The following is a 27,500-nucleotide window of genomic DNA, read 5'->3' as shown; positions in this document are numbered from 1 at the left end:
AGGGCTGCTAACAGAACGACCAGTTGATAATCCATTCATCTCATTCGCTCATTTGTCTTGTTAAAAACCTCGGAAAACACATTAAAGGGAGAACGTATACAGACGATCTGTGGGGACTAAAATCCAAGAGTAATAAAAGGAGAATACAAATTAAAACCACAAAATAAATAAAAAAAGTAATGACAGTCACAATCATTCATCAGTTACAAAGGCATTGGTTTACTACCCCCCCCGGAGGAGCAACATAAACTATTGTTATAATCTCTTTTAATCGATGACTTGTTGCAGCCCCAGCTTCTAATGCTTTTCTAAGATGTTTGGTGTTTCAATTAGACACAGCTTAGGTAAAATGCTGCAATGCACAGGTAGGGTTGGCCCTATAGTTCGCTGTATGTTTCCGAGGTAGGCTGAACATTACGTTCTTCTCATTCTTTACGAGTGATAGCGCTCACTCACTGTTTCTGCTCACCTCGGCCAAAAAAGCATTTTTCAAGAACTGGAGGAAATGGGATCGTGAACCTCAGGCCCCACTTGAGGCGATCGCTGAGTGAAAAATCCTCCACTAACAGTGTTGCTTCAGAGTCCGTGTTGTAACTGTTCAGGGCCTTTCGATCAAATCAAATAATCTTTATCGGCAGACTTTGCCTGGTTGTATTGCACTTAAAATGCTTAGAAAAATTTAAGTTTTAACATTTATAATTCCATGACAGCTGCATTGAATATCAGGTGCTGTGCTTCGTACGGATGGGATTATTAATGTGGCAGCCTGTCAAAAAATACTCTTTTCTTAACTGACCCTGGGATCTTTAAATGGTGCTAATTTTATTAAAAGTAACACAAAAATAAGATGTTCCTGTTTCGGAGGTTGTCAGTGATCATATACAGATGCTGTCACAGGCCGGTATAGTAACAGCAGCTCAAAGCTGTCCAGTTTAAACATTCTGTCTATAGTTCTACAGCTCAACCTGTGGGCCAACGGTGAATTTCATTGGCGTAGTAATGGTAAGATAAAAACATGGAGGCTGAAGAAGGCCAAGGAGCCCTGGGACATCCCGGTAGAGCAGGTCCATGCAGTGAAGAGAGCCGCCGTGTGCTCAGGATAACTGGTGATGAAGAAGATTGTAAGAGCAAACCTCTCCTCCTCTCTTCAGTTATACATATATATGTGTGTGTATATATGTGTGTGTGTGTGTGTGTGTGTGTGTGTGTGTGTGTGTGTGTGTGCTCTGCGGTTGCCTTGGCAACAGACCTTTTTCCTCATACACCCGCACCTGCTCTGGGTTTGAGGAGAGGAAGCTTCCTCCTGTTTTCTGCCTTGGCTGTTCGTTTGGCTCCTGGACATCACCTCCCTCTGCCTCACAGCCGGGGAAATGTCTCTTCTGAAAGGCACTTCAGTGGAGGCTGCGCCGCCTCACACAGCAATGAAACCCCCTCTGATCATAAAAACAAAAGATATTGTAATAAAATATGAAGTTTACACTTTGTCTGGCCGCGGTGTAACTGTTGTTGGCAGTAAAATGATGAACAATGACAGAAGAGGCGGCGACGCCTCACCTGACCTGCTTTTCAGAAGCCTGGGGGAAATATGTATTGCGCTCTGGCCAAAACGCCGCGTTTTATTTTTATACTGGCGGTCTAATATTACACAGAATTTTATTTTGTCTTGAAAATGCCCCATGGATCTACTCTCAGTCATATAGTTTTTACAATCATTTAATTGGCCTCTCAGGGACTAAACTGGAAAATGCTACAGTGACAAAGGCCAAACAGTTTTAAAACTGACTCGGTGGTAAAGATGTATCTCATGCTCGCTTCCTTCTTCTACCTCACTCCGATGATTAAAAAACTCTGCATGGCTTAAGGTCAGGGGGGGGGGGGGGGGGGGGGGGGGGGTTGACCTTGGAGATTACTGTGGGAGCTTAAGGCAGGACAAACTTTGCCCACCTGGTATGTCGTTAAAAAAAGTGATTAGGTTGTCCTCTTGCTCTTCAACAGCTGATAGCCGCTCCTGTAAATACGGGATGGTTCTGACCACTAATGTCTGCAGCTTCTGTGCCACTGCATGATAATCACAACTATGTGTGTGTGTGTGTGTGTGTACTTTACTCGTATGTGTGTCTGTGTAATTGGCAATTAATTTGTGCTGACCTGCTAGTCTAAAGTATAGATGAGAAGGTTTGGCTACCACTTGCCTCCTGGGCACCGCATGGAAAAATGAAATTGCGGTTTAGGTTATTATGTTAAGTTATGCACATGAGCACGGTTAGGTTGCTTTACCCTGACGCACTCGCAGAAACGCATGCAGCCTCAACGAAAGTCCCAGTTTTACTGCTTGCTCTCTGAACCGCTGTTCCATTCGTTTTGGTGAGTTTCCTGAGTTTCCATGTTCAGAGCTCTTTTAAAGGACTTGTGTTAATTTCCAGAACTACTACTACATAGCAAGAGAGCTCATTAAAATAATCCATTTGCGTGTTTGGTTTCATGTCAAACAAGGCAGCGATACAGCAGTTCCGTGATGATGAGGATGAGGATGAGGATGAGGATGAGGAATGCTGGTTGATTATAACGAAGGCAGCATTGAAGTCATGTGTTGCGGTGCAAAGATTTGAGGTTAAGATGGACTTTCCTCTTGGTTTGCTGGATGTTACAGGAACACTATAGTTTGTGATGCTGAAACAATAAGTTGATTGATTAATTAGCCAACTGGCGGAAAATTAATTGCCAGCAATTTTAGTAATTATTTATCAAGTGAAAATGACAAACATTTGCTGATTACTTCTGTTTGTAATTCAATCAACTTTTGAGCTTTTGGACGTATGTGAGACAAAACAAGCAATTCGAAATGTGACGAATGTTTCCCTGGTAAAATAATGGACGGATCAATGGATAATCACAATAATTGTTATTTGTGGCTGGAGCGACAACAATTAGTCGATTCATTAATTATTGTAGATCAACAAAAGAATAATAATCAAGAAGTTGTGTAACACATTAGTCTTTTAATTAACATTTGGCTGAAAACTCGCTGGCTCCAGGTTCTCAAATGTGAACATGTTCTTATTGTCTTTGGCAGTAAAGTGACAGTAATGGTTTAGTCACTACTAGCTTCATGAAGAGTTGCACCAGCCTTACACCGCTGCTCATGAAGCAGATCTCACGTCGACCGGACTTTTCAAACTATTTTCTTTTTCTTCTTTCGGACACCAATAGGAAGAAGATTTTTATTTCTCTGAGGTTGTTCTGGAGAACATTTAATAATTCATTGCATAAATCCATTAACCATTAATGGAGGTGTTGCAGTGCATTCCCCAGGTGTTGCAGCGTAAATGTGAAAACTCTTGAAAGCTCTTTCTTTTGAAGCTTCATTGCTCCACGGAAAGTTTAACATTTGGTGAGACGACGTCTCTTTGCAGCTCATAGAGCAGATTTAGCAGCAGGTGTCAATGTATGTTGATGAACTTAGGCTCTGCTGTAACATGAAACTTTTAACTACGATTCAGATACATTGCCGTTGCTCTGCTTCTCATAGACACGGTACATATTTCCCAAATCTCTCAGAACTATAACACCGCACATACAGTATATTGTAAAACCATTGTCTTCTCTTTATCTCCGTTTGCGTTGTAAGTGTTGCTTCCTGATTGTTTTGCCAACAGCTTTCAGGTCACAGAGGTCTAACAACCTAATTGTCTTCTGCTTTCATCCCTCCCAGGGACCCGCTTTAATATGCCAAGTTACTTTTTTTATCTTTAACAAATGAATTATCTGTCAGTGTTTTAAAAGCTTTTTTTTTTTTTTTTCGATTTCACGCCTCAAGTTCTAGAGAGGTAGCATCAGTGGGAAAACAACAAATACAGCTGAAATGAAAGGGAGCTATAAAAGAGAAATAGTGTCCTGCTTGCAGGTTAAAGATAATTCAGGTTATAACAAGGTGTTTGTTGTGGAATAAGGTGAGATATTCCCTCTTCCTCTTCATCAGGATTCAGCCTATAGGGCTCGTGGAGCGGATTCAGGCCATAGCCCAGAACATGTCTGACATGGCGGTGAGGGTGGAGCAGATCCTTCAGCGCAGCATGGCCAGCAGCAAAGGTACGGTTTAAAACACACGGACCCTTCCTGCCCACTCGCACACCTGGAGAATACCAAATAGAGCTTTCACCCCTCAGATGAATTCCCCCCCCCCCCCCCCCCCCGTTCATCTCAAATCCATCCAGTCTGAAGACACTTTTTCCGCTCTGCCCACGTAAACCCGACCGTCGAGCCCTGATCCTGCCCAACACTTGAATGCAGGATTTATGTCCAACATGTTCACTCGCTGGTTGATCATATAGAATCTGACAGACATTATTCACGGCACATTTACTCGCTCAAACGGAGAGCCGCTGTTAGTGTCAGGGTGTAGGAGCCCCCCCCCCTGTGCGGCGCAGCACGGCGCTCCATTGTTGCCGCCGTACCATAACAACACGACTACAGGATGTTTAAATCATGATGATGAATTACTGCCTGGTTAATGGGATCTGGGCCTGTCAGCTTTCTTTATTAGCCTCCACTCTCAATTTCTTTATTGGGGGCGCAGAATAGAAATCGGACAGCGCCATTTAATTCACAATTCAATTCCCCTCCTGTATCCGCCACATTGCACTTTATGACTGAAAGCTATTTGCCTCAGTGTCTCATTAATATGTATCAGATAATTCTCCCGTTGTCATAATGTCTGATATCATTTAAATGAGGCTCATGTGAAACCCGGCTAAGTTTTGACAGCAGCAGGCAGTAGCACTTTTCATCCGGAGAGTTCTGCCGTCATCGTGATAATCAGACAGAATGGCTGGCAATTATTTGTCTGTGATTGTGCTCTTCGACGCTTGGCAGGATGCTGGCGGAGGAGCTGCAACTGCTCCTTTAATTAGACTCACTAGAGCCGGGGCTTCGAGGAGAAGAAAGAAGGGAGAGGAGAGGAGAGGAGAGGAGAGGAGAGGCAGTGAGAGCAGCAGAAAGAGACAGGAAAGATGGGATGAGAAGGAAAAGGGAGGACAGAAGACACGGTGGGGGGTGTAGTCTATGTATAGTAAATCCAGTGAGTGAGGTGGAACAGAGACTTGGCCATTCAGCAGGGGACGCCGAGCTTTTACAGGAGCTTGTTAGCTATCTCTACTCTCTAATTTATCTCTGCTCATCCCAAAGGCTGGAGGATATGTGCTGTAATGCAAAAGACAAAACAGACGTAATGCCCAGGAGAAGCACCGTTAATCCATGTTTGATCAAAACGAGCACTGTTCAGTCTCGAGAGGTCCAAGGCTAGTGGTAATTATACATATATACGTATGTGTTGTGGAGGCTTGGTGTTGCATTCACACACTTAACCTCACACAAAATCTAATATAGTGACGGAATTTTCGAGATAATGGTATAAAAAATAACAAAAAAACAATGCAGCCTTTTTGTTGATTTGTGCCTGATTGTGTCTGATGTTTGTGGTCTTTTTGTTGGAGCTTGTAGGCTTTGATAAATGCTCTGTTTCTGTTCTCCATGCAGTCAGGGAAGGAACGTTAGGACAATGTGAGACTCCTAAAGATCGCCGCTATCCAGACTGCCCCAGCAAGATGGATGTAAGTATCCACACTGTGTCTCACTTAAGTCCAAACTATTTCACACAGCGAGCGAATATCTCATCGTCCTTCACTGGGGACTCATCCTGGTGCGACATCAATTCTGTATATTAAGTCAAGAGGATGAATAAAGGCTCCTTTTGCGGAGAACAGCTTGTCTGAAAAAAACCAAACAGAATATAGAAAAGAATAAAACAAAATATGGTTTTATAAACACACTGCTTATACTCTATATACATTGTATGAATCACAGCCAGCAGCTGTAGCCAACAGCAGAAAATGTCAGTGTGTACAATATAAGCATAAACAATAAAGCATGTCCAAAGTGTGCTCCTTACTCTCAACGTGTGGATATCAAAGAAGAAAAGTGTGATAAATATGCGCCTTATGTTAGCTAAACCGTAGCATATAGAAAGAAAAACGTGTGCTAGGCGCACCGCTGTTCATTCTAAGTATCACAATCATGTTTATGCATGAAGTAGGCCTCCATAAATATGCCAGTTAGTCCCTCACCATATGAACGTGTGAATGCGTTATACGCACACACTCATTTGAAACGGCTCTAGTTTGTGTGGATCGTAAAGGCCACCTGCTGTAGTTCAACCTCACAGTTTCAGGCGTTTTTTGAACAGAAAATGGTTTTCTGGTCCGTCAGCAAAAAAAAAAAACAGAAGCGCCTCCACCCTGGAGGTGGAGATGTTCCTTCAGCTCCCAACTATCTTTTAAAAGCCATCTAGTCGTTTGCACAGTTTAAGTGTCCTGCCTGCTTCCTTCCCCTTGGATGTCCACTCTTTGCAGCCTGCAGTGAACGTCAGAAAATGAGCACCACAAACAAAGCCTGCCCCCCGTCTAACATCTTTATCACCTTAAAGGTGATGACCTCGCCGTGCTGTTTTTTTTTTCAACTTTTAAACTGGCTTCAAGTACCAATTATCTGGGGCACTGCATCACAGGTTCATGTCGTCAGCTTAACCCAGATAACATCTTATTGATACAGGATTTTTTTTTTCTGTGCACGTATCCCACATTAAAGGACCAGAGGCATCAAATTGAAGTTATAATGAGAGAGTGAATAAAAATTACCCAGTCAGTTTCAAAATGATAAGAGGACACAAGGGATGCATTTTAAAACAGCCCTTTGTCAAATGGAAGCGTTTGCTGATGTCCACATTGTGACCTGTAGTATTTTAGAGAGACAAGAGTTTGGGGGGTTTTTGTCTTCCAGTGGATGCGGGCTCGTTGGACCTCGGACCCTTGCTATGCCTTTTATGGTGTGGACGGCTCAGACTGCTCCTTCCTGGTCTACCTGAGCGAGGTGGAGTGGTTCTGCCCCCCACTGGCCTGGAGGAACCAGACTGCTACACCCACCTTGAAGCCTCCGCCCAAGAAACAGGTAACGCAACACCTCCTCATCATTCCTTCATCAATCAGCTAGCTGAAGGGGAGACATAGGAACGGAACACATGGGCGACAGTTTGATGTAAAGGTAAAATTATTACTGCAGAGACTTCAAGATTCCTCGAAAGCACAAGTAGCCTGCGGCACAGTAGTTTCTCAAGTGGGAGGTTATCGGCTGGTTAGTTTCACACCTGTTCAGGTTGATGGAACTAAAAATTACAGCTGGGAGTAAAAAAAGACGACAGCAGAGGCATCTGAGGAGGCTCATGGACGTGTGCACTCTTCACTCAAACAAAGGTGTCCATCATCTAGCAGTGACAAGGAATCTGGTATAAATTAGTAACTAAACTGACAAAATTATTCATAGTCGATTGAGAAAGAAAGACGATTAACACCAAGGCGCTGTTTAAATACTGCTTCTGTAACTTTAGCGGCTTGACGCTAGATGCTACAGAATGCTTTTAAGTTATTCCCCAAGTTCAAGTGGAGCATTTATTACTTCATGTTTTGATCAAAAGCTCCGGGGAGAATATGAACACCCAGCTGCACACCGTCTCTCACAGCGAGCTGGCTGTCATTCCCAGTTTTCATTGCCGTTTGCCTTTCTGCATCATTTACTTCTTATTTTCCAGCATCAACACATGATGCATTGTGCAGCTTTCAAGGTCTGTCCCCCCCCCCCCCCCCCCCCCCCTCCCTCCCTCCCCTTTTTTCCCCAGAGTAATGTACAGCCAGCAGGACAGGCCCTGATGTGATTTCACTCTGCAGGTCTAACTTCTGCTCTAATTGCCAGCCTGCATTCACTGACACTAATCCCAGGGCTTCCCTTGAGTACTCTGCATTTTGCCGTGCCGCACACAACTTGCTCTTGAGAGCGATAATTCACCTGCGTTGGGAGAGTACAGTACAGCACAGCTCTGCATATTGATTTTTGCCTTTGAGAGAATCTCCGCCTCTTTTCTGGCGCACGTGTCGTCGAGAGAGGCGGACGGTCTGCGTTTGTGTGCCTCAGTTTTCTCTTCTGTACATTTTCTAAGTCCTCTGTGCTTCCCTTATGCACTTACTCCATTGATTAATACTCGCACGCTGTTATTGGGATGCGATGCAGTGATTATAGCGGGCAGACGAGGAGGTGTAAAATGAGAGCAGACTATTTATGAGGATGATCCAGGAATCCCTCAGGCAACCTGTCTGAGAGGCCTAGCCTAGGGCTGTACCAGATAACAGGCAATGACAGGCTGTCTGTGCAGTCTCCTCTAATGAAAAGGGTTTCACTTCTTCAGTATCCCACCTCCTATCTCCTGTATTCACATTTATAAATACCTGTTCTTTAGTGTTTTCTGGTGTAGAACGTCTGCACAAGGTCTACACAAAGAGAAATGAAGCAGCGGCTCATTAAAAGAACACGTCAGAAGTTTCTCTACACTCCTGATTCTCTGCAGTGATTTTGACTTCTCCTGTCATTCAGGCTGTACTCCAGTCTGACATCGGGGCTCTGCTGGAGCAGGTGGGCACCGGGAAGGAGTCACTGAGCTTCATGAAGAGACGCATACGAAGGATGGCGGCGCAGTGGGCCTCCGCCGCTCGACGGCTGGATGACAAGCTCCGCAACCACTGGAGAGAGCAGAAAAGGGTGACTATGAGGCACACACACACACACACACACACACACACACACACACACACACCAATATGCTTCTGCACACACTGGAGGATGAAAGAGTGGGATAAGAGAAGGAGTCTGTGTTTTGCGGTTTCATCTTTTCAAAGCCTTGTGGTTGCAAACAGACTGCGGATGACGAGCCAGTAAAAAGTGCTTTTCTACAGTTTCAACAGATTTTCTTTCTTGTTTTTTTTTTTCTGTAACTCTGGAAACATATTCCTCGGCTCCAAATTTAGGCATTAAAGAGAGGAAGAAAAAAAAAAAACCCTCTTAGCTCAGGATGTTTTGGATCAAACTTCAGAAAGCCAGACAGTCCTTTAAAGCCCACATGCTAGTCTGCTAAGTGATCAGAACACCAGTGAGTTTGTTGGACTAACGTCTTCTTTTATCTTAAGCTACTTCACGTGAATCGCAGAATGTTGAGTAACAGACACGGCAGACGATGCAGATTTACTCCTGGCAGGCATTGGTTGTCTTTCATGCTGTTTCATCGCTGACATTTACGGAGACATTTCCACAAAGTGTCAAAGAGCGCTGCCTGCTGGAACACACGTTTGATGAAATGACATTAGACCCCTCCAGCGTGTCACCAGACACTATAACTTGTAAGAGATTAACCCATAAAAAAAGTTAATGTTTCGATGTCTATCACTAAGAGTACATCCACACTACTGTTTTGCTCCGTTTACACTGAGCGTTCACACTACGCCGGCGTTTTCGAGCACCGTAAACGGAGGAGTTTAGAAACGATCCCGAAGGCGGATAACTTTGAAAACTCCGGGTAGCGTATTCGTGTGGACGGACGTAAAACGCATAAGTTTGGAAACGATGACGTAGACACCCGCGATCGACTACCAGGTTAATTTAACGCGGACAACTGATTACAGGCATTACTGACCTTGTTGTCTTTACTAGCAGCTGTTGTCCGGTTAAAGTCTGCATGTCTGCGGAGGAAACAGCTGTTATTGTAGCGATCAGTGAGCGGCGTGAGAGAGAGAGAGAGAGAGAGAGAGAGAGAGAGAGAGAGAGAGAGAGAGAGAGAGAGAGAGAGAGAGAGAGAGAGAGAGAGAGAGACCCGCAGCGCTGTAACTAACGTTAAGTCTGAAAAATACAACTTATTAAACTTCCCACGAACTGTATCTGTTTGAGTTTATAGAGGAAGATTTGAGAGAAGATCTTAAGTATCAAACACATACTTACGATCATTAAAGACTACTTTATTACTCTGGTTGCTTAGTTACAAAATACGACAATCTACTTCCTGTTTACATCGGCGCATGCCCAGTGTACGTGAAGAGTCGGTTTCCAGGCGTGTAGTATGGACGGAGATCATTTCGGAAACGATGGCTGAAACACTGTGTGGACGGAGTAGTATGGATGTAGCTGTTTGTGTTGAACTGCTGCCAGGCGCTGTGCCAGCATTCTTTTTTACTTTGGATTGCTTCATTTTTTTCAGTCCATTTTGTTTCAGACCCACAGAGATTATAGATTTGAAATAGCGCCACCAGAATGTGTGCAGCTTTGAGTGCCCTTTTCTACCCTATGCACTCGACACCCACATTCATACACAACATAAGGCTCCACTGCCTGACCTGTGGGATCATTTACGCTGTCGAACATATGACTAACCGTAGAATATTGGCGTGCGTAACGGCGTCATTGTAGCGACACTATTTTTATATAGGTGAGCAATAAATGAGACATTCGGTCATTTAAAAGATAAGAGACCTTCATATCTGTTGAACACATGTGAAACTCACTGTATGTATTAGCCAGAGAATATGCAGTAATCATATTCATGATATATACAGTATCTCCACTGTCCATTAAAGCCACACTCCACATTTACTCACTGTAATCGACCCTTCGCTAAGCCACGCCCCTCAGCAGGCTCTCAGGCTCAGACTCAGTTTCACATCCTGGAAACATCCTTCAAAAACCAGGCGGCAACCTCCGGGTCTGAAAAGTTAAGCCAATGAGGAAGTGCCTTAAACTTTCGATTCCTCTGGTTATAAGTCTGATCGTATAGAAGTCTGTGATTAGAATGGCCCTACTGCTCACTTTATTTATTATGGAGTCCCATTTTGTACTTACCTTCACCCTCTAGAGTCACTTCTGGTTGCAAAAAAACAATACGGCAACAGTCAAAAACCAAGTGTGCAATGGCCAAAATGCCAAACTCAAGGCAAAAAAAAGGCAGTGAATGCAGTTATTGACCGTGGGTTCCATATTGTGGTGACTTATGTTGCTCTTTTAAGTGTCAAATTTAGTTATCAAAGTCAGCACCCTAGTATAAACATACTGTATACTCAACACATGCTAACGGCACTGCGGGGAGGAAATGTACAGTAACCTTATAATTTCATATGTATAAAATGATTCATAAAACAAAAACACAACCTTACCTGGGGGATTTCATGTTTCTGTAGCTTGAAGCCTCATTCATGTACCTGACATATGTGATTCATTTAGATGCATGGCTCAAAGGAGTGTAGTGTATTGATAAAGACCAGTGTCATTATGTTTCATTCTAATAGTGAAGAGGCGGAGGACTGTATTGTTGATATCAGTTTCACCAAATGGTTTCGGAGCATGCTGTGAATAGCGCTCTACAAATCCCTCTGTAGCTAAAAACCGGCTTGATACTGAAAAAGCTTCAACGAAACAAAAGGAATGAACGACATTCATTTGTAGTCTTTTGCTTTGTGTAAACAAGCTGACAGTATCCTGGTGTGAGTAGGTTTTTTTCCTTTTTAACATTTTCTTTCATCGGCTCGTTTTCAGTTGGATAAATCAAAGCCCGTTCTGTTAATAACTCACTCTTCCAAAATGCCTGCTTCTTCCCGACTGGGCAGAGGGCTTTGTCTATTGTAAGGGTGTGTTTGACAGTAATAGTTACCGTCCATTAACCAGACCCTGCAGGCTCGGCCTCCATCGCTGAAACACAAATACAGAAATAGAAAGATTTGTAGAGAAGAGAGATGCTTTATGGAACCTGCCAGCTTGTCTGTTTTTTCTACTTCCTGTTCTGCCCGGGTTGTTCTTAGTGTGCACTTTATAACCCATATTTAGCTCCTAACACTCTTTACCTGGTATCTCTGTGATGTTATGAATCATCAGTATTGTGTTGGTTGTATCAGGTTGTACTCTTAACTGGAAGCACAATGACTTGAACATGATGGCGGGGTGAAGCGCACTGTGAATGTCAGTTTGCAGGCTAGGTAGCTAATTAGTCATTAGCTAACTCAGTTCAGTAAAGGACATGTACAGTAAACGTACCTGCGATCGTCACTCGGACCCGTTTAGATGCTGGTGCCGTCCTGACTCTTCGGTACCACCGCCAACAACAAACGGTCTGCCCAAGGCTTGGAAGCTACAGCCAAAGTTTGTTTACTCTGTCTCTGGTTCTCCTGCTGGTGCCGGTATGGGAAAAAAAACGTAACAGGCGTGAGACACTATTTCTGGGTAAAACAGACTTCGACACAAGACTTGTTCTCAGCCTGCCAGCTGCTGTCAAACACAGACCCCCCCCTCCCCTTTAGGCCCTTTGGACTTCATTTTAGGATGGCTAGGGTGACTAGCCTTCAGGAGGACCTGAAACGGTATACTGTATGTGAGCACTGTGTGTTTTCTATTTCTATCAAATGTAATAAGCTATTCCCTTCCCCTCCTTCACTAAACGGAGAAATCTGCCCGACCGCATTTGGCAGGGTTGTTCAGGCGGCGAGTTTTACATCTGACACGAGGTACTCGTACATGTGTGCAGCGCTGCAGGCTAAACAGCTTTGTGGCTCACACACCATTGTGTCAGCACTGAGGGAGATGACATTTTGTAATGTATTGGTATTTGTATCAGAACTGAAATTATTTATTTTTTTGAATTTCTAATTATTGGCTTTTAAGTCTGAAAAGCACCCATTTGAAAAGCAATTGAGCCCAGTCAGCTACGAATAGACCAGTCAGTGAAACATGGGGAAAGTCTTTTAAACATGAATACGCTGCTCTATTCAGAAATGTATTTTGGGGAATAGTAACATAAGACAGTCTGTTTAAACACGTGTGGAAGGGGTTCATGTTGAGAGAACTCTCTGTCACACCTTTAAACAAAAAGTTGAATAAATGAGTGTTCTAGTAGATGAATAAAATGGAAAGTTTTTTCAAGAAAAGAAAATGGAGAAAGAAAAGAATCTAATTCCATTACATATTTAACAGCCTGGAAATTCCATCCTTCCCCATCAGCAATTAAAGCGCTGGCGCGTCGTTCTGCATATCAATTAGCTCTCCGCAGGTCAATTTTCATTTCAACTCCACGCACAGCTGATTGTAATTCTTCGGAGTTGCGTGGCGTGACTTTGCTGTCACTCTGCTTTCTCGCTTTCATTGGACACTCAAATGATATTTTAAACTTGACACCACCGATCCATGACAAATATTTGAAATTATTTCCGTTTGAATCCTTTTAAAGCATTTGTGAAAATTGCTCCCACAAAGTCTCAGTTACCGAACAAAAACTAGAGAATGTCCAAATCTAAAAATCTAAAAGAATGATGGAAATAATGACTTGTTCTCTACAATAACAAGTGCAGAAAGGGTTCAACAACAACACAATGCTGGCGTGCGCTGCACTCTTCTCTTGCCTTGACTTTATTCCTTTTCATTTTGCATTCAGATTCTAGTTCATGTGGGCTTTCTGACAGAGGAGTCTGGGGATGTTTTCAGTCCCAAAGTGCTGAAGGGGGGTCCTCTGGGTGAGATGGTGCAGTGGGCCGACATCCTCACTGCCCTCCATGTGCTGGGACACAACCTCAAGATCTCGGTTTCTCTCAAGGAGCTGCACGGGTGAGTTTAGATTTGATTTATTCCTCTCTGATCATGTTGTTTTTCAAGCTGTAGGCAGAACGGCCGCAGTCAATGTACAACACTCAGCTTTGTGTGCTGATGTTCCTCACATCCATATTTAATGTGAGATTCCGTGGGGCATCGGTGCAGGAATCGCCCGTTGGTTTATGATGTATTCTTATTATTAATTGTTGAATGAAAAATGCTTTTGTTGTCCATTCTGCGCACTCTGCGAGGGATCGGCAGCTCGATCACGGCGCCGTTGCTCACACAGCGTTTTCGATCACCTTTGGCCGCACAGATAAGCTATCTCTCCTTCCTGCAGAGATGCTGTTTCAGCCCGAGGGCTCGACAGCATCTCTACAGTTTGTGCACCTCTTTCCCGCCGCAGAGTGATAACGGGCTTGTCGCTTGTCATCGCAAACACAAGTGCTTCTACCAGTTGACAACACACTCACACGTGTGTTTGCACAAAGTACCATCCGGTCAGGCCGACGAGATGTTCACATCTAAAAATATAAGACTATTGATTGTCACGCCGGCGAGGTGCAAGAGTTCAGGCGGGTCCGGTCCTGTCTCGGGACGTTTTCTCGCCGTCGTGATCTTCCAGAGCAGGCTCCGGTTTTCGCGCTGGCTGGTTCAGGAAAACGGCCCGTGAACAAGATGGGATTTTCTGTCGATTCTTTTCTGCCGGTGGGCGACGTGAAGCTGAGGCAGACCGGCTGATGATAATGGCCGCTTGTTATTGAGCACTGTATCCAATGCTGTCGGCGAGAGGTAAGGGCATTGATGAGTTTGAGCTGCCCTTTGATCTCAAAAATGTGCGAAGAAAAAGCTGCCTTGATAATTATAGACCCTGGGAGAGCAGTGAGGTGGGTAAGCTGCCGCAGTGGGAATGCTTCCGCTAACCGTGCTATTATTTACCCCGCTAATTGGTGTCATGGTGTATTGAATCACTGCAGACCGTCTCCGTTGGGAATAAAATCAGAAATGTTTAAAAAAAAAACTGCTGAAGACTCACAAAGAAACATCGTCCATTGTTCGGGCTAATACTTTCCAACAGATGAATGTAGTGCATGTCCATGTGTGTTCATGTGTGTGTGCCACTGAAGAGCGAGAGATGGACTTTTTTTTTTTTTTTTTTTTTTTTTTGGAGATTTGTATGGATTTTGTACATTTATATAAGTGTGCTGCGGCGTTCCATTAGGGCTGATATTGGTCTCTATTCATCAGGAAATGAAATGTTCAGCCTTAGAGAAAATATAATGGGAAAGCCGAAATTGAAGGCAAGTGGATTTATTATCAGGCTCAGACCACAGTCACTCTCCCCACGAAACACAACCCCGTGTACATATCCCACTCTTTTCATGGCCATCTTGAATTGGCCAGTTAATGGGAGACGCTGAACACCCATAAATCCCTTTCCTGTGACTATTAGCGAATATAAAAAGGGAACATTTTTCTCCATCCCTTACTCTCCCACGCGCTATCAAATTGACAGATCATTATGTGGGATGTGCTCCTACAGATTCCCTCGGGCTTGTATCTATTTACATTTCCTGCTCTTCACTTTCCTACCCAGGCTTTGGAAAGAAGGTTTATTCCCACTAAACCGCCTGCTGTGGTTCGTACGTGGACAGGATAGTTGATATGTTTAGCGTGTTCTCCGACGGAAAGATTAGTCACAACGGTTGCTTAGCCATGGTGGGAGTCGAGCTGTTGGTTTGCATCACATAATTGCCTCTAATTGGCAACCTTCATTCTCTCTGATGGCTTCACTGAGTATTCACTTTGGCTGGCGTCTTTGAAATCAGTTATGCTCACACATCCCGCCTTCAAGCCAGTCTTGTCCATTCAAGATCCTGCTGATGCTTCACCGAGGTGCCATCTGTGAACAAACCGGTCACAGTCTCTTCTCTTTCCACACACTCTGTTTTGTTTTTTTTTGCAATGCGACCTCAAGTCTTGAACAGTCATCGACAATCCTGCGCTGTGAAAGCCGTTCACGTCACAATCCCAGCACTCCGAGCTCTGGCTCTGCACTCACAGAAGTAGCAGCCATTGCTCCGTAAAAAAGCCTAAATATATTGCGTTTCTTTCACTTCGTCCTCGTTATCATCTACTCGCGACTTTGCTGGTTTCAACTGCGCAGCAAATTGTAAATGAAACTGTGAACTTATATCTTTGATATTGTTCTGTTCAGGAGCGTCGTCATAGTGGAATCTGATACTGGTTGACTGAAGATTTCAGTCATGAAGAGAAGCAGGAAGATCCATGTAAAGGGAGAGCAGTAACAGAGGCTCAAGAGAGGAAGCACAGTTACTGTAGTTGAGCTGGAGACTGAAGCGGTTGTGACATCACTTCTGTCAGGAACACCGGCACACCGAGGAGGGAGGCCCTTCGGCGGTTTTGCAGGGCGGCAAAGACAGCTGTCACTTCCGCTTGGGGGATCTCGTCCCCTCCCACAGCGACGTGGGTAATTAGCCGGCGACAGAGCATGGCGTCTCAACACCTGAGGAGCAAGTGGATGACGGGGGGGGAGGACGGAGTGAGAAAACAGAGGAGGGGGAGGATAAGGAGGGAGGAGGTAGCTGCAGGTTTTTAGCAAGTTCTGTTAGCAAGCAGAGCGGAGATGCAATGTTAGCACACACTGCCACCTAGTAGTGTTGTGATCCCCAGATGGTTCTCACACTCTCTCTGCCTGACTGGTGCTCATCTAGTTCCACTGTATTTTACACGCTACTGTATCTCTGGCTCTGGTTTAACATGCACGATATGCGAGTGCTGCTGTGTGCCTATAGGCATTTTGCCGATGGTGGTTCTATATTAATTATGTGTAGCAGGCTTCACCTGACGGAGCACGTTAACGCCAGGTGATTGGTTCCTCGTTTCTCCCTGCAAACGATACAGACGTGTCTGTGTGATCCTAAGAAATGATTTGACAAATGACAAATTGGTGGTCAATCGTGTGTGTAATCCTGCAGCCAGAGCAGTGGGAGTAATGACGGGCATGTGCAGGGCTTTCTGAAGTGTTAAAAAAAAAAAACACTGGAAAATCAAAGCTGTCTTTTCCCTCGAAGCTCCAACAAAGAGCCTTATTGTGCTGCCAGTCTCAGCTTGTGCCTCTCCATAAGTGCTGATGCCCTCTCTCACCCTGCAGCCTTCTGATTGATGTGCCTTTCTTTGCGTGCTTTCAGATTAAATGCAAACACAGCAGCGTTGATAAAAATAGCCAGTGCAGGCCATGAGTTTGGTAACATCTTAAGGATTTGTCTTCGGCACTGTGTTGCATGGTGACTAATTGAGGTTAACAGTGCAGTGCTTCTGTGATATTCCTTAATTTAACAATAGAGTTGTTAGAGGCAGTGTTTCTAAATATATGTTGCCCTTAAGGCTCCGTTTTTTTGTTTTTATAGATTTCCACAGAAAAACACTTTTTTTTCTTCTTTTTTTTAATGACCACACAGATTCCGTACTCACCCAAAAATTGTTTTGTTTTTTTTCTGCAGCATAAGGACTTTGTTTACATTTTAAGAAAACGAGGCCCTCTTGTGATGTTGACAGCTCAGAAAGTGCTTCCAGAATCAAAACTGAAGAAAGAAATGAGGAGAGACAAACGAGCAGTTTAAAATCCCACCCCTCTTAAATGCAGACACATTTCCAGTTTTTGAATCAAAGCTGAAGATAATGAGCACAACTTACTCCATACATTCACATAAAGTAAGGCTGCCATAGCCACCATTTTGCGGGCTGAGCTGGAGCCATACCACACATCAAAGTGGTCCATCAGCTGTCTCTGATCACAACAGCGTCAACATCTGAGATTTTCTCCCCTGTTATCCTGCAGTCTCAAGTGGTCGATTAGCATGCCAGACTCTGTTCCCTCTGGCAGGCCGGCTTCACACACATCAGCTCTCCTCCTCTCTGTCATCCCCCCCTCACTGAGAAGCCGCCCTGCTGCTATCACTAAACCCCTTGCCCCTCACATGTACCTGCAAATCTGCCTCAGCCAATTCCCCTCACTAAGGAGTCTCTAACACTCTTTTGTCTGACTCTCTCCCTTTTCCCCAAACTGGTGAGTTGCCATGGTGCCAGTGGCCAGCTGTGAAACAGAGAAAATTGTGCCCGATGGTTGTCAAATGGTTTTGGGAAATTTATGCAAGTCTAGCACCTTTGTTCCTCTTTTTGCAGTCGCACTCTCTCGACTTATTTCTCCATTTTAAAGGCTGAGCAGGTCATTAAAACAGATGGTTTTTCTTCTGTAGAGCTCACTTTCATACTGTTAGAATACAAAATAAAAGCTGAATTTATCCTTCTCACAATTTATGTTGTCCAAAACCTGTTAAAAACACAATTGGAAACATAAAATAGTACACAGTGACGTAATCCTTCATTCTGAAGGACACCGCCTGTGTGATCTCTTCTGAAACAACTCTGTAATTGCATTTTGAATATTTGAAGAGCAGCTCTGTCTTGTCGAGCGTGCTCATGGACGTGTTTATGCTGCTGAGAGGAATAAACTACATTTTCATCACAGTAGACCAAACAACACCAATATACCATATATCAATAGATTTCACCAACAAGAACGGCTCTTTTATGTGTGTTTAATCGTTTTTAGAGGACAATGGAGCTGTAAATCATGGCTACAGTTCTTGTTAGTGGGATACATTCATTGCTGGTTGTCGTCTTTTTATGGGATTTGTTGATGATGATAAAAAGATTAAATAATGCCAGCCTGCGTGTGCATCTGTGAAGAGGAAAAACAAAAAAAAAGAACGAGCGATAGAGTTGTTTGTGCCTGCTTGTATATGCGTACTATATAAGTATGTGTGCTTGTGTGTTACAGTATGTGTGTGCTCCCATTTCCAGACTCCTGGCTCCTTAATGCACTTTAATCCCTTTACTCTTCTCTTAAAGTTTGCCCGGATTTGCATATATCCAATTAAACCTCTGAACAGCAGCAGCTTCAGTGGATCTGTGAGGAGCGGAGTCACGTTCAGTCACTGTAATACATCTGCTCTCACATTTAACCGTGAGAGGCTGTACCGGCCACGATTCAACCCTAAACACACAGACACACAGCTGGACATGTGACTGAAAGATATACAGAATACATGTGTATGTATCACAAAAGGCATCTTTAGCATGTGCAAGTGAGTTTCACTAGTGCATGTGATGTTTTCGTGTGACAGTCAATGTCAGTGTCCAACATGTCTTGTTCCCCTCAGAATGAATTGTAAAAACTTTGGTTGTCCTTTAACTTTGGGTTTAGTCCCATCATCATCTTGTCAAAATGTATATTTGCTTATTCTTTGATTTATGACCAACTAAAAACAGGTGAGATTCCCATCATCCTCAGCTGTACTTTGTGTTTACCGCTAGCAATTGCTAGCATGCTAAAGTGAGATGGTGATCATGGTAAACATTATGCCTGATAAACATCAGCATGTTAGCATTGTCATTGGGAGAAAACGTCCAAATTAAGGTCAAAAATATGTAAAATAACTTTAAAATAGTCTCAATCCTTTTTAGTACAACAGAGTATTAGGGAGTAATATTATAATAATAATTAGGTAGCTGAGGGAGGAGGGAATAGTTGAAAATGCATGAGAACAGAATTCGGATATTGTTTGAGAATAAATTGGCAAATTTTCAAGCAAAAAAACCCGCAAATTTTTGAGATTATAAAGTCTCATACATTTATGAGGGGAAAAAACTGGGAAAAATGTGTAAAATGAAGAGTGCGAAACTGCGGTAATGACAAATAATGGGAGAGGATGTTAAGGTAGCACATTGCTTCACTTTGCGAGGAGGAATCGACCTCATCACACCACAGATGGCGCCGTTAAACACCGCGCTAACGTGAGCCGCTGAGTGCAACATATTACATCGGAGCAGACTCTCCATCATCCATCCATCCATCCATCCATCCATCCATCCATTCTCATCCACTTATCCAGTGTTGGGTCTCAGCAGCAGGCTCAGCAGAGCATTCTGGACATCCCTCTCCCCCGACAAACTCTAAGGACATAATTCACCATAATCTGTGGTTCAACACAGATGTGTTATGGACCTTTTTCTGTGTTGTTTCCCCTTCAAACTGGCACAGTAACAGTTGGGCACAGTCCCTTAAGAGCTTCACTGTGTAACTAGAGTACAGCAGTGTGTTCAGGGTAATGCCTTCTTTTACTGTGCTGAATTAAAGTGTAATCAAAGATAGAAGTTGTTCGTTTTTTTCTTTTCTGTACAATTTTAGAATGTATTTATGTTCATAAAGGAACACAGAAAGAACATGAAACCACATGTATATGTGTCATCCTTATCATAATAAAACTATTTACTATCCACCATTTTCTGAATTATTTCTCATAAATATGAAACTTTATAATCTTGCAAATTTCAGATTCGTTTCTCGTAAATGCACGACTTTGATGGCTGCGAAAGATTAATTTTTTTTTAACCTGCAATAACCCTAAAACGCGGCCATAGTAGATAGCAGACAAACGTTGCTGAAATGTCCTGTATGATGGCCTTGGTGTGATAAGCTGGACTGCTTTGTGCCCACCTGGCTGCGTACTGCACACAATATATAGAACAGAAATACAGCGCGAAGAAGAAGAAGAAGAAGAAGTGAAGAGCATTTTTGTTTGTGTAAGCGCTGAATTGCCTGGGCGTCCACCTTATGACTGATGAAACCGCAGTTTAAAGCACCGTCGGCTGACACACTCTCGCTCATTATCCCATCTGCTGTAGGGGAACCGGCCGCCATGTCTGTTTCCAAAGGCTGCGGTGCTGACTGAACATGTTCACTGTCCAAAGATAGATCGATACAGGCTCTCGTTCCGCAGGTATCTCTGTGCGTGTGCGTGTGCGTGTGTGTGTGTGGCCGCTGGGTTGTGCGGCGTGTGTTTCTGAGCCAAGCAGCGAGAGGAAGAGGGAGTGCAGTGTGAGGTCATCGGCCCGCTGCAAAACTTTCTTGAAGTGGATGCAGTTTGACAACACTGAAAGCTTTGATATTTTCCAGCACAGCGACTAAAGACGGTCTTCTCTTCACTGCTTCCTGTACAGGTCTGAACTCTGTCCATGACAGAGTTGCTTACATTGGTTTTGGTTTGCTTTTCTTTGAAATATACGAGACTCAATACGAAGCCTTGACAGAGCTCTTTTTTTTTTTATATGAACTTCTTTGATCACAGAACGTTTACATTGTTATTTTTTTAAAAAGGAATTAACATCCAGGCCCTTTTCTTTTTTTTTTCTTTTATTTAGCTAGAAACCAAGGCTAAGTTTCTCACATCTTCATTTCATTTTCTGTCAAAAGAAAATGTAAATGTTTTGTAGTAAAAGTCTGTTTTTGTGTCTGTAGTGGTCCCTCAGAGCTGCGTTATCATATTTAAAACAAAGATTTTACAAACTGCCCCTTGTTGTATTATCTTGACATTCAGTAAATTGCATTTAGTACACCGCTGAGTGCTTTACAGATCTGCACATCCACTTACTCTCCTTCTGCCGTACTGTTGTTGCACTGTGGCGCGTCTCTAAAGGACTGCTGAGGTTTGACAAAGCGGCGCTTCCTCTCGTAATAAAAACAGACACACGAGATTGTGTTTTCCTCAAACGGAGCGCTGCCTTGATCCCAGCTGAAAGCAGAAGCGCTCTGAAGTCTGCGCTGTACTCTGTCATAGCGGACAACAAATGTATATCTGCTGTCTTTCCTGGTTTTGGTGAGATAAGGCTCTCGTCTGGGTTTCACTCATGCCTTCTTTCTCGCGACTGATCAAGCCCGTCTCGTTCAACTGCAATGAACAGAACACTAACGAGGACAAATTGGATCATACAACACTGACTTGCAAGCTCACATATTTTTGTATCATATAGTGAATATGAAAGAATATCATTCGCACATGTGGCTTATGTGGAAAAAAAAATAAATAAATAAATACATAAGCTAAATTAATACATGCTGTAAGCAATGTTGTGTCCAAAATCTTTTCATTACATACACCACATTTACTGCCCGCCATTTTTTTAGAAACCAAAAAATTGGACTCACTGAAATTATGACCTGACGATGGTTCACGATGGAGAGTCTGAGGATGAACATTATTACAGTTCAGTCTCTGGGGAGCATGAACGCGTGCGCCTGATTTCATGGCAGTCACGTAGCTGCTGAGACATTTCAGTCTGGAAGCAGAGGATCGACCGACCAACAGGATGACAATTTCACCCACAGCTGTAAACAAAGAAAGCCAGCAGTGCAAGAGAGAAGAAAAACTTGAGAAAAAGTCACTATTGTGGCTCTCTCTGTGTGTGGCGACGTTTATGCAGTAATTGCTTGGAAGGCGTCATGACAAAGGCGAATCGAGCACAAACACTGCTTGAAAGCATCCATCCCTCAGTATCAGTCAAAGACGCGCGGTTAAAGCCGTCTCGCTGAGAACACTGACATGCTTCAACGGAACTGGACTCTGTCATTCTTCCTGTCCTCCCCTCTCTCTCTCTCTCTCTCTCTCTCTCTCTCTCTCTCTCTCTCTCTCTCTCTCTCTCTCTCTCTCTCTCTCTCTGTGTCTCTCACCCAACCAAACTCAAGTTATACAAGCACCCACACATATTCAGAGAAATGGGAGAAGTTGCACAGTACAGCTGTAACAACGTGGGACTCTCAGAATCCTCCCTATATGTTTGTATCTGTGCAAATGAGGAAATGTACGTACAACAACTGTTACGTTTAATTTAACAGTTTATGACTCCCATTGTCCACTCATGGATCAGCCTCTGTCATTACTGCACATTGGCTATTTAAATTCTCTCTCTCTTTCTTTCTTCCCCTTTAGTTTTGTGTGCTTCATCTCTTCTTTGGGGCGACAGAGGTTGTTGTTGTTGTATGCCGCTGTGCACACTGTTTGTCTCAGTTCGACAGTAAAATCACATCTGACCTGCCTGCAGGTTTTTGGGGGTCCCTCCAGGAAGAGGAAGCTGCCCTCTGACAGGACCGCTGCCCTTTGACCTCATCTACACCGACTACCACGGCTTGCAGCAAATGAAGCAGCACATGGGTCTGTCACTGAGGAAGCACAAGTCAGTGTGATGCTCTCTCTCTCTCTCTCTCTCTCTCTCTCTCTCTCTCATGAGTGTGTCTTGTCATTCCCATTTTTTGTTACCAGTAATTGTCTTATTGCTGAAATACTTAATTATTGGCTTATTGACTGGCTGGTGTTACAGACTGGGGGACACTGGGTCGGAAACTTTACTGTGCATCAGCAAAATTCTCCCTTATGGGGGATCTTATTTGGCCTCTTTACACAGTGATTAATCAACCAGGTCTTTATATGCATCACATAGGGAAGTTGGAGTAGGGTTGCTTAAAATCAATGAATAAATCTGTACACAAGTACATAGATATGTACTACATTAAAATATAGTTCATGTATTTGTAAATGCTTTTTAAAAAAAAAACTATTCTGAACGGTTCCAGGCAATTGTTTCTTTCTGAAAATCCAGTTTTTGTTCTTTTGTTCCAGCTGAGCAGCAGTAGAGCAGTGTGAAAGCAAATCCTCTGTTTTATCCAAACACAGAAAAACAATGTGCAAATTGCAACTCTGGGAAGAAAATCTATTTACAAAGAGGGAAAGAGGTCACAGCCGTGCGTAAATAGTGATCATGTTGGGTGTAATGTTGTTAGGTAGTATTACTGAGCTGGATTGCGGTTTGTTTTTACTTATGAGAGGAGAAGGGTACATTCTTTAAAAGAATTCACATTTCCCAATAATCCGTCGTGGTTCTCCTGCGTTTTGAGCTCTGTAAGACGAGTTGCTGGCAGAGCGGCAGTGGAAACCTCGCTGATTCCAATCAGCGTCAGTCCACCAAGGGCGGCTGATCGACCAGCACTCCTCAGCTGTCACGCAGCGAAAGACCAATACTTTAATTTCCTCTCCTGCCCTTACACTGATTAGGGAGGCAAGACATTGATAAATCTCAGATTGGATTACATCAATTGATTTTTGATTTGCTCGTGTGAATATTCACTGCCTCTAAAGTGCTAATGTAACTTTCTTCTTCTCTCGTTGTAAACTAAAAGCATGATTCCTCCTCTGTTCCTCCCTGCTTTTTCTGTTTGATTTCGATTTGGGAGGACATTAACACGACATCTTTTAAGACGTTTCAGTGTTGATGCTGTCGAAGGAGTGCAATCTATTCCCCGTTGAAGCGTTGCCTTCATATTATCAGAGAGAATTTTAAACATGTTTCCAGTCTAACCAAACAGACTCACGCACTGCAAGAGAGTTTAGCATCTCCTTCACATGCGTTCCAGAGATCGGTCCAAGTGTTTGACTCAAATCCATCTCAGACTGGTCCGGGTTGCATCATGATCCGTTCCAGCCGAGGGCCTCGTGGTGGCTGTGAAACACGGCCGTGATTTAAGCCTCAGACGTCTCACCTTGAGGCTCGTAAGCTCGGCTCAGTGAGGAGGGACTGGCAGGGGGGCGTTGGTATCCATCACCGCTGACAGCTTTACAAACCAACAGTCTGGCAACAAGACAGTCGTCGTGCTGAAATGAACTCTTATCGCTCAAAATGGGGTCGCCATTTTTCATGGCCGTCGTGTTGTCGACAGTTTTTTGTTTTTTTTGCATACTGTTTATGTAGACTGACATCGACAGACCAAATCTCTCATGTGAAATAGTCTGGAAACCTCTCGGCTCATTTTCGATTTTTCCAAGGGGCTTCATCAGCGAGTCATCAACATGTGACCTGCTGTGGCGCTGAGTGACCAGTGACCCAGGTCTGCCAATAGAACTTGATTTGTGCGATAGATGGCCAATCACAGCACTTAACTACCAGTCAATCACAGCACTTTAGGGCGGTACTTGATGAAAAGCAGTTTGGGAAAAAATGTAAACGGAGCAACGGAAAATGTAAACATACTACAGTGAGTAGAGATGAGCTGGTACATTATTAGTTTGAATATTAAACTTTTTCCAAATCCTGTCGAAAGTACAGCCAAAACATGTTCTTCTCAAGAAAAGCTTCACATGCAGTTTGCTCGTTCTTCTTGTAGCAGAACTAGTGCAACGCTGGTGCAATAATATGCCTGTTCTGGTTCTCTGGAGGAAAAATGCACCAGAGTGGCAGCTAGTCATGCTCAGAAACTAATGGATCTATCAATTTCCAATGCTTTTTGCCTGGTTTCCAAAGTTTCCAGGCGTATGTGCTACATTAGGTGGAATAAACCAGGCTAGGAGCGATGAGTTTTATTTGAGAGACAACTGTGATCTCATTTTAGCTCAGCCTAATTCTCATTTTGTCCCAGGTGCCACATCCGAGTGATTGACACCTTCGGCACGGAGCCTGCTTATAACCACGAGGAGTACGCCACTCTGCACGGCTACAGGACCAACTGGGGCTACTGGAACCTTCACGGGCAGCAGTACATGACCATGTTCCGTATGTGGGCTTTAATTACTCTCAGACAGATTGTCTCTTTGCTGAAGGGAGATGATCTGCATAAGTCCCCCAGATGATATCAAAAACTTGATTTGTTCGCGTGTGACTGAACGTGCGAGCAGATTGTCTTCAGACGGTAACAGGCGAGGCCAAGCACCGCCAGTCAGACACGGGAAGAGAACGCTAGAAAACACACCAGCCTTCAGGGCACATTTGGTGAAATTGGTGACAGGAGAAGCTTCAGCTGTTCGTGTCGTCTCTGATTAATTCAGAGACAATCGGCAGCCCCGCTGCTTCCACAATATAACAGACAGTGTGAAAGCTTTCATCTCGGGTTTGAGTTGACTGAAAATACTGTTTCTTTTACCTTCCCACTTGATAGCTCCCCGCTGTAGTAGACTTCCTTTGTGTGTGTTCATTCATCGTGTTGTTTTGAATCCTGAAAGTTGTAAGCTGTGGCACTTTAAAGCTGCAATCCAAAAGTCTTTCAAGATTAAAACTATAGCAAAGATGAGGGCGAAGGAAGTGTCTTGTAAAGTTGTTTCACCTCATTCTTGGTGTGCAACCAAAGTCAACCAGCACAATTGATGTGAATGCAAATACACTGTCTTGTTTATTTAACTGATAAAGTTATCAGTGGCATTGTTCTACCACTCAAATCAATGGAACAATTATTCATATAAAACACATTTCAGCTTTTCACAATCCCCACAGTCGTCCCTTCGTTCTCCACTCTGGGTCCTTTTAGTTCAGTCGTATTCTTTTGAGACATGAAATTGGACTTTTATGGTTGTGTTGCCGGTTGCTTTGTTTATCCTTGGCAGCCCACACTCCAGATAACTCCTTTATGGGTTTTGTGGCGGAGGAGCTGAACGAGACGGAGAGACTGAACATTCAGCGGAACAAGGTTAACAACATGGCTGTTGTCTACGGCAAAGAAGCCAGCATGTGGAAGGTCAGTGTCACACAGTATCCCCTGCATGTTGCATGTTTTTAATTTGTGAGACGGGAATTTGTGTAATTTGGTAACTTTGAAACGTTTAGTCTGTGACTTTGCAATAAATAATTACAAATAGATTTAAAGGACACACAGAGAGACACAAAGAACTCAAGGTGATCCTGTTGAGTGTTCACACCCTGCTGGAGGCTTTCACATGGCTTCCATGGCTCTCATTAAAGTAGAACAGATTTGAGGTCTTTGCACACCAAGTTCATATTTTTCGTATGTCATTTTTTGAATCCGTCTTCCGATAACAATTTCTACGCAACACAAACTTTGCTCACCGAGTCTGATGCGTTTTAATATTCTATTCGTGGTGAAAATTGGCAGTATGAGACAAAGCTGAATGTATTAAGAAGGGTGCGATGTACAGCGCTGTTCCCAAACAGGGCTAATGAATTCATGACATTGGCGAGAAGCAATCGTTTAGCTGCCTGCAGCACAATCGCTCCTGTACGATCCGTCGTACATCCTGAGTTCTCTGATACGATTCGAAGCGGTTCTGCAATCGCCTGCCACAATGTTTAAATGAACAAGCTCCGTATTGTTGACTTTGTTTGACGCAAAGTGCTGGGGGACGAGGTGAATGTTATCAGGGGACATTTTGGATGATGACGTCTACTCGCAGTGGCTCAGAAGAGAAATTGGGCTTTGTGTGTAAAGGCCTGAAATACGTGGGGGAGATATTGAGTCCCATTCATCTTGCTAGATGTCCTTTGCCAGTAGGACACGTTCTTGGGCTCTCATTGGGTTACGACACCAGCAACGTATTAATAGAACCATGATTAAGGGCAGAGCTTTTCAAACTGTGAGCCGTGCCTCCCCACTGGGGCTCGGGAGAGTTAAAGGGGAGGTGGGGAAGGAGAAACGTGACGCAAAGACACTGCATGAGGTGAATTTGAGTAAAAAAAAATTGTACTCCTCCTTTGAGTCTGAGCTCAGAACACTCACACAATACTTACAATGTATTTCTAGATTCAGTGTGACCTACAACCCACGATAACACCGATGTTGATCACAAATAAAATCTATAAATCCGCTCAGAAATTATAGAAGAAAGGCTTATAACTCCAGAACTTTTTAAGTTTTCTCCAGTATCAAGACAACCAGTGAAAGTTGTCTGTACATCCATGGTGACATTGCAAACAGGAACTGCTATTTGCTAATCTGGCGTCATTTTAAATCTGCCAATTTGCCTAAATTTGAACAAATATAGGCTAAATGGAGAGCTCAAGTCATAGCCCACAGGTAAGATTTGAACTTCTGTTTATGCTCCACTGGAACACGGCGTCATACTTTGAAACTTCTGCTTTAGGGGAGTTATTATACCCCTACACATAACACTGACAGATCTAACGCACGTTACAGTTGTTGCATTCATGAGGTTCTGTGAATCTGATCAAATCAAGGTAAATGTAAAGTTTGGAGAACTTTTCAATATCACTTTCCTAATCCAACCTGCACAACCCCCACTGGATGTTACTGGTTTGTCCTCCAGGAATCTGGCCTGAAGTGTGATGGTAGAGGAACAATCGGTTTTGTT

At 43.5% G+C, this 27,500-nt stretch overlaps 1 protein-coding gene across 1 annotated transcript in view; it reads left to right on the top strand.

Moving 5' to 3' along the window:
- LOC137885698 (alpha-1,6-mannosylglycoprotein 6-beta-N-acetylglucosaminyltransferase B-like) overlaps window positions 1-27,500 on the top strand; it is a 50,805-nt gene that overhangs the window by 11,927 nt on the left and 11,378 nt on the right. The window contains exons 4-11 of the mRNA XM_068728040.1: window positions 3,980-4,089; window positions 5,536-5,609; window positions 6,835-7,002; window positions 8,476-8,640; window positions 13,340-13,509; window positions 22,459-22,590; window positions 24,824-24,957; window positions 25,782-25,918. Of these exons, the coding sequence (XP_068584141.1) occupies window positions 3,980-4,089; window positions 5,536-5,609; window positions 6,835-7,002; window positions 8,476-8,640; window positions 13,340-13,509; window positions 22,459-22,590; window positions 24,824-24,957; window positions 25,782-25,918 (1,090 nt within the window). The remainder of the gene's footprint in view (window positions 1-3,979; window positions 4,090-5,535; window positions 5,610-6,834; window positions 7,003-8,475; window positions 8,641-13,339; window positions 13,510-22,458; window positions 22,591-24,823; window positions 24,958-25,781; window positions 25,919-27,500) is intronic.

This window comes from Cebidichthys violaceus, unplaced genomic scaffold (assembly GCF_023349555.1).
Source record: "Cebidichthys violaceus isolate CVI_PGR_0920_01 unplaced genomic scaffold, fCebVio1.0.p SCAF_40, whole genome shotgun sequence".
Taxonomy (NCBI): domain Eukaryota; kingdom Metazoa; phylum Chordata; class Actinopteri; order Perciformes; family Stichaeidae; genus Cebidichthys; species Cebidichthys violaceus.
Note: the sequence above shows the minus strand (reverse complement) of the source record. Positions and strands in the feature narration are given on the sequence as shown.